A 10,393-nucleotide genomic window follows, 5' to 3' on the forward strand; every position below is an offset into this window, starting at 1 on the left:
TAGGACATTTTAATCATTTTTGGTAATATTTATTTTCACTTTTAGGGTTTTCTCTTACAATATTTACCCCTTTAAAAAAATATTCCGTTACAATATTACAACTCGGATTTGTAAAATGATGACATTTTAATAATTTCTGGTAATATTTACTTTCACTTTTAGTGTTTTTCTTACAATATTTACAACTTAAAAAAATGTCCCAATACAATATTGCAACTCTCATTTTGTAAAATTATGACATTTTAATAATTTATGTTAATATTTACTTTCACTTTTAGTGTTTTTCTTATAATATTTACTGCTTTATATAAATGTCCCAATTCAATATTGCAACTTTAATTTTCAAAAATTATGACATTTTAATAATTTCTGGTAATATTCCCTGTCACTTTTAGATTTTTTCTTACAATATTTACCACTTAAAAAAAAAAAAGTTCCAATACAATATTACAACTCAGATTTGTAAAATTAGGAAATTTTAATCATTTCTGGTAATATTTATTTTCACTTTTAGGGTTTTTTCTTACAACATTTACCCCTTTAAAAAAAGATTCCGTTACAATATTCCAACTCGGATTTGTAAAATGATGACATTTGAATAATTTCTGGTAATATTTACTTTCACTTTTACTGTTTTTCTTACAATATTTACAACTTTAAAAAATGTCCCAATACAATATTGCAACTCTCATTTTGTAAAATTATGACATTTTAATAATTTATGGTAATATTTACTTTCACTTTTAGTGTTTTTTTTTATAATATTTACTGCTTTATATAAATGTCCCAATTCGATATTGCAACTTTAATTTTCAAAAATTATGACATTTTAATAATTTCTGGTAAGATTTACTTTCACTTTTAGTGTTTTTCTTACAATATTTACAACTTTAAAAAATGTCCCAATACAATATTGCAACTCTCATTTTGTAAAATTATGACATTTTAATAATTTATGTTAATATTTACTTTCACTTTTAGTGTTTTTCTTATAATATTTACTGCTTTATATAAATGTCCCAATTCAATATTGCAACTTTAATTTTCTAAAATTATGACATTTTAATAATTTCTGGTAATATTCACTGTCACTTTTAGATTTTTTCTTACAATATTTACCACTTAAAAAAAAAAAAGTTCCAATACAATATTACAACTCAGATTTGTAAAATTATGACATTTTAATAATTTCTGGTAATATTTATTTTCACTTTTCGTGTTTTTTCTTACAATTTTTTTAAATTATGTAAATGTATGATATTTTTATAATTTCTGGAAATATTTATTTTTACAGTCTGAGTTTTTGTCCTATTTCCACATTTAAAAAAATAACTTTGTTTTATTTTGATTAATGAAGTTATGACATTCTAATAATTTCCGGTCATCTTTATTCTCAGTTTTATCGCGGCTTAACTATGTCACCAATTTTTTTTTTTCATATTTGCCATAATTTCGGCCTGAATGAAGTGTTATTATTGTCTCTTATGTATTACAGTGCTGTAATATTTTGTATTATTATATTTTTGGGGCGATCCATAAAAGATAATCACCACAACTTTAATATTACGCACCAAGTACATAATTATGATAACATAATTAATTTTTGACTCCTGCCTGAGCAATAATGTGTGTCCACGTTGGTGAGTCTTTGACATGAATGATACGGAACGACAACAGTGATGGTAAATGCAAAATATAATGTGAGAGATGTTTTGTCCTAAAGTTATTTGTAGGAAATACATTGTTTAAAACCACTTTTTTTTTTTTGCAAAATAACAAATTTAAGATGATTAAAAAAATAAATACATTTACATATCTTCCCGACACTACTGCAGCCAGGATTTAAGGCTTGTCCCTGACAGTTTGGCCATGTTTTAGTTTTTCCTCTGCGTTTGTCTTTGTTTCCTGTCAGCAGCGCTCTTATTTTCTCCGTTTCCTGTTTGTCTCTCTGAGTGCTGTGCCTCCTCAGCTGTGGCTGATTGGCACCTGGCCACACCTGGTGTCAATCAGCCAGGAAAACTATTTAGAGCTGCCTTCCCCTCCAGTCAGGGCTGGATTATTGTCACCACTACCTGTCGATGTCATTAATACTTATCGTTGTAGCTGTGTCTACTTCTGTTCACTCTGCTCATGTCATGGTTCCTTCGTGTCACAGTAAGTGGGTTTTTTTTTCGAGTTTCTCCGCCTTGTGCGCGCCTTTTGTTTGTACCCTTTTGTTTGTTCTTGTTTTAGTGTTAAATTAATTCATGTTTTCCCGCGCAATGCCTGCCGCCATCTCTGCATCTTGGGGTTCGTCACAAACTCTACCTGACAGTCGCATCCTTTTTCTTTTCTTTCCTTAGAGCTAGAAGGGGCTAGTTTAATCAATATTGGGTTCCGATGTGGATTTGACCATTGAACTCAGCTCATTTCCCAACCAATGTTTTACAACACAAAATCTAATGTTGAAACAACGTGCTTTTTGACGACGTTTATTCAATGTCAGGTTGTGACGTTGATTTGACCATTGAAATTTGGTCATCGGAATGACAATCAGCACCTCCAAGTCCGAGCCCATGGTTCTCGCCCGGAAAAGGGTGGAATGCCATCTCCGGGTTGGGGAGGAGACCCTGCCCCAAGTGGAGGAGTTCAAGTACCTAGGAGTCTTGTTCACGAGTGAGGGAAGAGTGGATCGTGAGATCGACAGGCGGATCGGTGCGGCGTCTTCAGTAATGCGGACGTTGTACCGATCCGTTGTGGTGAAGAAGGAGCTGAGCCGGAAGGCAAAGCTCTCAATTTACCGGTCGATCTACGTTCCCATCCTCACCTATGGTCATGAGCTTTGGGTCATGACCGAAAGGATAAGATCACGGGTACAAGCGGCCGAAATGAGTTTCCTCCGCCGGGTGGCGGGTCTCTCCCTTAGAGATAGGGTGAGAAGCTCTGCCATCCGGGAGGAACTCAAAGTAAAGCCGCTGCTCCTTCACATTGAGAGGAGCCAGATGAGGTGGTTCGGGCATCTGGTCAGGATGCCACCCGAACGCCTCCCTAGGGAGGTGTTTAGGGCACGTCCAACCGGTAGGAGGCCACGGGGAAGACCCAGGACACGTTGGGAAGACTATGTCTCCCGGCTGGCCTGGGAACGCCTCGGGATCCCCCGGGAAGAGCTAGACGAAGTGGCTGGGGAGAGGGAAGTCTGGGTTTCCCTGCTTAGGCTGTTGCCCCTGCGACCCGACCTCGGATAAGCGGAAGAAGATGGATGGATGGATGGATGGATGGATGGATGGATGGATGGATTTTAGCTTCTGTTTTTTCAACGAAGAATATTTGTGAAATATTTCATCAAACTTATTATGATTAAAATAAAATACAAATATTCTGGCAAATCTAGAAAATCTGTAGAATCAAATTTAAGTCTTTTGAATTTCTTTTAAAAAATGTTCGTCCTTGAAAATCTAGAAGAAATAATGATTTGTATTTGTTAGAAATATAGCTTGGTCCAATTTGTTATATATTCTAACAAAGTGCAGATTGGATTTTAACCTATTTAAAACATGTCATCAACATTCTAAAATTAATCTTAATCAGGAAAAATTACTAATGAGGTTCCATGAATAATTTTTTTAATTAGCTAGTTTTTCCTCTTCTTTTTTTTTTGGTAGAATTTTGAATTTGAAAGAGTCGAAATTGGAGATAAACTATGTTTCAAAATTTAAATTTTTTTTTTTCCGTGTTTTCTCCTCTTTTAGCGGTTTAGCTCGGTTGGTAGAGTGGGCATGCCAGCAACTTGAAGGTTGCAGGTTCGATTCCCGCTTCCGCCATCCTAGTCACTGCCGTTGTGTCCTTGGGCAAGACACTTTACCCACCTGCTCCCAGTGCCACCCACACTGGTTTAAATGTAACTTAGATATTGGGTGTCACTATGTAAAGCGCTTTGAGTCACTTGAGAAAAAAAAGCGCTATATAAATATAATTCACTTCAAATTCACTTTGAACCGTTAAATTAAGTGGTTTTTTTCATCATTTATTCTCTACAAAAAAACTTCCGTAAAAGGAAAAAAAACGTTCGATGGAATGACAGACAGAAATACAATTTATTTACTCTAAGTGTGAATCAAACTGGTAGCCCTTTGCATTAATCAGTACCCAGGAATAGCTCTTGGTAATCTTCAGTAATGCGGACGTTGTACCGATCCGTTGTGGTGAAGAAGGAGCTGAGCCGGAAGGCAAAGCTCTCAATTTACCGGTCGATCTACGTTCCCATACTCACCTATGGTCATGAGCTTTGGGTCATGACCGAAAGGATAAGATCACGGGTACAAGCGGCCGAAATGAGTTTCCTCCGCCGGGTGGCGGGGCTCTCCCTTAGAGATAGGGTGAGAAGCTCTGCCATCCGGGAGGAACTCAAAGTAAAGCCGCTGCTCCTTCACATCGAGAGGAGCCAGATGAGGTGGTTCGGGCATCTGGTCAGGATGCCACCCGAACGCCTCCCTAGGGAGGTGTTTAGGGCACGTCCAACCGGTAGGAGGCCACGGGGAAGACCCAGGACACGTTGGGAAGACTACGTCTCCCGACTGGCCTGGGAACGACTTGGGATCCCCCGGGAAGAGCTAGACGAAGTGGCTGGGGAGAGGGAAGTCTGGGTTTCCCTGCTTAGGCTGTTGCCCCCGCGACCCGACCTCGGATAAGCGGAAGATGATGGATGGATGGATGGAAATTTGGTCATTTCTCAACCAACAACGTAAATCCAAATGTTGTTTCAATGTCAGTTTTAAAGGACATGTACGTGTAATCAACGTGGTATCAATGTCTTGTGCCTGCTGGGATAGATATGACGCTTGGGTGGTCCTCAAAGTTAAAGTCCCAATGATTGTCACACATAAGCTAGATGTGGCGAAATTATTCCCTGCATTTGACCCATCACCCTTGATCACCCTCTGGGAGGTGAGGGGAGCAGTGAGCAGCAGCAGTGGCCGCGCCCGGGAATAATTTTGGGTGATTTTAGCTCCAATTCCAACCCTTGATGCTGAGTGCCAAGCATGGAGATAACGGGTCGCATTTTTTTATAGTCTTTGGTGTGACTCGGCCGGGGTTTGAACTCACAACCTACCGATCTCAGAGCGGACACTCTAACCCTGGGGTGTCAAACGTAAGGCCCGCGGGCCGGATCAGGTCCACGTAAATTTGCTATGCATAAAAATGAGCCGGAATTTTTGAATGAAAGAAACTGCTGTTCTAAATGTGTCCACTAGATGTCACAATAGCAATTCTTTGTATTTTTGTCGATGATGCTAAATATGTTAAAAAAAAAAATAAACTACATGTATACTCTAGCCTTTAAATAGACCTCCTTTTTAGACCAGTTGATCTGCCGCTTCTTTTCTTTCTCCTATGTCCCCCCCCTCCCTTGTGGAGGGGGTCCGGTCCGATGACCATGGATGAAGTACTGGCTGTCCAGAGTCGAGACCCAGGATGGACCGCTCGTCGGGACCCAGGATGGACCGCTCGCCTGTATCGGTTGGGGACATTTCTACGCTGCTGATCCGCTTGAGATGGTTTCCTGTGGACGGGACTCTCGCTGCTGTCTTGGATCCGTTTGAACTGAACTCTCGCGGCTGTGTTGGAGCCACTATGGATTGAACTTTCACCCGCTCGACATCTATTTCTTTCGGTCCCCTAGAGAGGGGGGGTTGCCCACATCTGAGGTCCTCTCCAAGGTTTCTCATAGTCAGCATTGTCACTGGCGTCCCACTGGATGTGAATTCTCCCTGCCCACTGGGTGTGAGTTTTCCTTGCCCTTTTGTGGGTTCTTCCGAGGATGTTGTAGTCGTAATGATTTGTGCAGTCCTTTGAGACATTTGTGATTTGGGGCTATATAAATAAACATTGATTGATTGATTGATTGATGTTAGTGCACCACTCAAGGATATAATCAAACTACATAAATAACATCCTGTAATTTGATTCTGATATTATTTTTTTATCTTGATGGATTGAAAATTAACACCAATGAGTTGACTGATGTACATTATCACATCATTTAATCAGAAAGTATAAATAACGACAAAAAAAAAGATAGAATACTATTAAACGCAACATGTAAGTGGAAAAAAAATAGCAACAACATAAGCAATCAATGTTTACTTATATAGCCCTAAATCACTAGTGTCTCAAAGGGCTGCACAAACCACTACGACATCCTCTGTAGGCCCACATAAGGGCAAGGAAAACTCACACCCAGTGGGACATCGGTGACAATGATGACTATGAGAACCTTGGAGAGGAGGAAAGCAATGGATGTCGAGCGGGTCTAACATGATACTGTGAAAGTTCAATCCATAATGGATCCAACACAGTCGCAAGAGTCCAGTCCAAAGCGGATCCAACACAGCAGCGAGAGTCCCGTTCACAGCGGAGCCAGCAGGAAACCATCCCAAGCGGAGGCGGATCAGCAGCGCAGAGATGTCCCCAGCCGATACACAGGCGAGCAGTACATGGCCACCGGATCGGACCGGACCCCCTCCACAAGGGAGAGTGGGACAGAGGAGAAAAAGAAAAGAAACGGCAGATCAACTGGTCTAAAAAGGGAGTCTATTTAAAGGCTAGAGTATACAAATGATTTTTAGGGTGAGACTTAAATGTTTCTACTGTGGTGGCATCTTGAACTGTTACCGGGAGGGCATTCCAGAGTACTGGAGCCCGAAATGAAAACGCTCTATAGCCCGCAGACTTTTTTTGGGCTTTGGAAATCACTAATAAGCCGGAGTCCTTTGAAAGCAGATTTCTTGCCGGGACATATGGTACAATACAATCGGCAAGATAGGCTGGAGCTAGACCGTGTAGTATTTTATACGTAAGTAGTAAAACCTTAAAGTCACATCTTAAGTGCACAGGAAGCCAGTGCAGGTGAGCCAGTACAGGCGTAATGTGATCAAACTTTCTTGTTCTTGTCAAAAGTCTAGCAGCCGCATTTTGTACCAACTGTAATCTTTTAATGCTAGACATGGGGAGACCCGAAAATAATACGTTACAGTAATCGAGACGAGACGTAACAAACGCATGGATAATGATCTCAGCGTCTTTAGTGGACAGAATGGAGCGAATTTTAGCGATATTACGAAGATAAAAGACGGCCGTTTTAGTAACGCTTTTAATGTGTGCCTCAAAGGAGAGAGTTGGGTCGAAGATAATACCCAGATTCTTTACCGAGTCGCCTTGTTTATGATTTGTACATTATTCTATTTCTAAACAAAGAAAACAATCACAAGTTGTCTTTATTTTTAAGTTATCGTGCCGTTATTTTACCAGTCCGGCCCACTTGGGAGTACGTATTTCTCCACGTGGGCCCCCCCCATCTAAAATGAGTTCGACACCCCTGCTCTAACCACTAGGCCACTGAGTCAAGTGAATAAAACACACTCACGGCTAGTAAAATGAGTTTAAAAGTGACCATAAAAGTGTTATTTTATGTTTAGTGGGCTCCAATAATGTTGATCATTCAAAAATGTTGTTTATAAGATTGTACATTTTTTTTTAGGCTTCATGTGAAGTGAATTATATTTATATAGCGCTTTTCTCTAGTGACTCAAAGCGCTTTACATAGTGAAACCCAAATATTTAAGTTACATATAAACCAGTGTGGGTGGCACTGGGAGCAGGTGGGTAAAGTGTCTTGCCCAAGGACACAACGGCGGTGACTAGGATGGCGGAAGCGGGAATCGAACCTGCAACCCTCAAGTTGCTGGCACGACTGCTCTACCGACCGAGCTATATCTGATTCATAAAACTGTGTTTACCACAGTCAGGCCTGAAGCTAATTGGATGCGATTAATAGAGGATGACTGTTCTATCTTTTTAAAAGTCACAATTTTAAGAGAATATTTAATATAATGCGAATATAGTTGCCGTGCCAGCAACCTGAGGGTTCCGCGTTCGATCCCCGCTTCCGCCATCCTAGTCACTGCCGTTGTGTCCTTGGGCAAGACACTTTACCCACCTGTTCCCAGTGCCCACCCATGCTGGTTTGAATGTAACTTAGATATTGGGTTTCTCTATGTAAAAAAAGCGCTATACAAATAAAATTCACTTCATTTCACTTCATTAATATAAATATAATGACATAAACACATGAGGATGTTGAAACTCATTCATTTAAGTTGTAGTAATATATTTTAAATATCGTCATATATCATATTGCCACATAATGTTAAATCTTTTTTATAACATTAAGCATTTTTTTCGGACGATAAGATTTTATTGAAGATATACCACGACTTTTCAAAAAAAGTTATATATGCATTGGTATTATTATTTTACTTTTTTAAGTACATAATGTATTTTATTACATATATTATTATTTTAATCATCCCATCCATCCATTTTCTACCGCTTTTTCCCTTTTGGGGTCGCGGGGGGCGCTGGCGCCTATCTCACCTACAATCGGGCGGAAGGCGGGGTACACCCTGGACAAGTCGCCACCTCATCACAGGGCCAACACAGATAGACAGACAACATTCACACTCACATTCACACACTAGGGCCAATTTAGTGTCTCTTTTTTTTTTTTTTTTACTATACTAACCATTTTTAAATACTCTTACAGTTTTGATACATTATATTTAGTACAATTTTAATCATTTATTGGTCTTTTTTTTTATTCATTATTAAATTTATGGTGTCATTTTTCAGTGGTTATTCCAATATTATTTACCTATTGAGTGTGAATGTTGTCTGTCTATCTGTGTTGGCCCTGCGATGAGGTGGCGACTTGTCCAGGGTGTACACCGCCTTCCGACCGATTGTAGCTGAGATAGGCGCCAGAGACCCCCCGCCACCCCAAAGGGAATAAGCGGTAGGAAATGGCTGGATGGAAGATTTTATTGAAGCTATAACACGACTTTTAAAAAAATATATTTTATATACGCTTAAAATTGGTATTATTATTTTACTTTTTGATAGACATTGATTGATTGAAACTTTTATTAGTATATTGCACAGTTCAGTACATATTCCGTACAATTGACCACTAAATGGTAACACCCCAATAAGTTTTTCAACTTGTTTAAGTCGGGGTCCACGTTAGTCAATTCATGGTACATAATGTATTTCATTCCATATTTTATTATTTTAATCATCCTTTTTTTTTTTTACTATAGTAACCATTTTAAAATATTTTTTTACAGTTTTGATACATTATATTTAGTACAATTTTAATCATTTATTGGTATTTTTTAATAGATAGAATAGAAAGTACTTTATTGATACCTGGGGGAAATTCCGCACCACAGTTCGCTCACAATAGACAATAATAATAATAAATATAATTTATATCATATATATAATATATGAATAATATGAATATATTCTACATTAAAGTACAGTCAAAAGGAACATGCTATTCCAGGGGTCACCAACACGGTGCCCGCGGGCACCAGGTCGCCCGTAAGGACCAGATGAGTCGCCCGCTGGCCTGTTCTAAAAATAGCTCAAATAGCAGCACTTACCAGTGAGCTGCCTCTAATTTTTTAATTGTATTTATTTACTAGCAAGCTTGTCTCGCTTTGCTCGATATTTTTAATTCTAAGAGAGACAAAACTCAAATAGAATTTGAAAATCCAAGAAAATATTTTAAAGACTTGGTCTTAACTTGTTTAAATAAATTCATCTATTTTTTTTACTTTGCTTCTTATAACTTTCAGAAATAAAATTTTAGAGAAAAAATACAACCTTAAAAATGATTTTAGGATTTTTAAACACATATACCTTTTTACCTTTTAAATTCCTTCCTCTTCTTTCCTGATCATTTAAATCAAGTCAAGTATTTTTTTTTTTTTGTAAAGAATAATAAATACATTTTTATTTAATTCTTCATTTTAGCTTCTGTTTTTTCGATGAAGAATATTTGTGAAGTATTTCTTCAAACTTATTATGATTAAAATAAAATACAAATATTCTGGCAAATCTAGAAAATCTGTAGAATCAAATTTAAATCTTATTTCAAAGTCTTTTGAATTTCTTTTGAATTTTTTTGTCCTGGAAAATCTAGAAGAAATAATGATTTCTATTTGTTAGAAATATATCTTGGTCCAATTTGTTATATATTCTAACAAAGTGCAGATTGGATTTTAACCGATTTTAAACATGTCATCGAAATTCTAAAATTAATCTTAATCAGGAAAAATTACTAATGAGGTTCCATAAATTATTTTTTAGCTAGTTTTTCCTCTTCATTTTTTTTTGGTAGAATTTTGAATTTGAAAGAGTCGAAATTGAAGATAAACCGTTTCAAAATTTAAATTTCATTTTATTCCGTGTTTTCTCCTCTTTTAGCGGTTTAGCTCGGTTGGTACAGTGGGCATGCCAGCAACTTGAAGGTTGCAGGTTCGATTCCCGCTTCCGCCATCCTAGTCACTGC

At 38.0% G+C, this 10,393-nt stretch overlaps 2 protein-coding genes across 3 annotated transcripts in view; one reads left to right on the forward strand and one right to left on the reverse strand.

Moving 5' to 3' along the window:
• Positions 1 to 10,393, reverse strand: part of aatka (apoptosis-associated tyrosine kinase a) — an 86,614-nt gene that overhangs the window by 58,841 nt on the left and 17,380 nt on the right. The gene's annotated exons all lie outside the window — the stretch shown is intronic.
• Positions 2,043 to 10,393, forward strand: part of LOC133541502 (tetraspanin-10-like) — a 53,525-nt gene continuing 45,174 nt past the window's right edge. The window contains exon 1 of one of the 2 annotated variants that reach the window (XM_061884952.1): positions 2,043 to 2,154. In XM_061884952.1, the coding sequence (XP_061740936.1) occupies positions 2,131 to 2,154 (24 nt within the window). In that variant the 5' untranslated portion in view covers positions 2,043 to 2,130. The remainder of the gene's footprint in view (positions 2,155 to 10,393) is intronic. The other variant, XM_061884950.1, reaches the window with a different exon arrangement.

Source organism: Nerophis ophidion, linkage group LG23, assembly GCF_033978795.1.
Source record: "Nerophis ophidion isolate RoL-2023_Sa linkage group LG23, RoL_Noph_v1.0, whole genome shotgun sequence".
Lineage (NCBI taxonomy): Eukaryota > Metazoa > Chordata > Actinopteri > Syngnathiformes > Syngnathidae > Nerophis > Nerophis ophidion.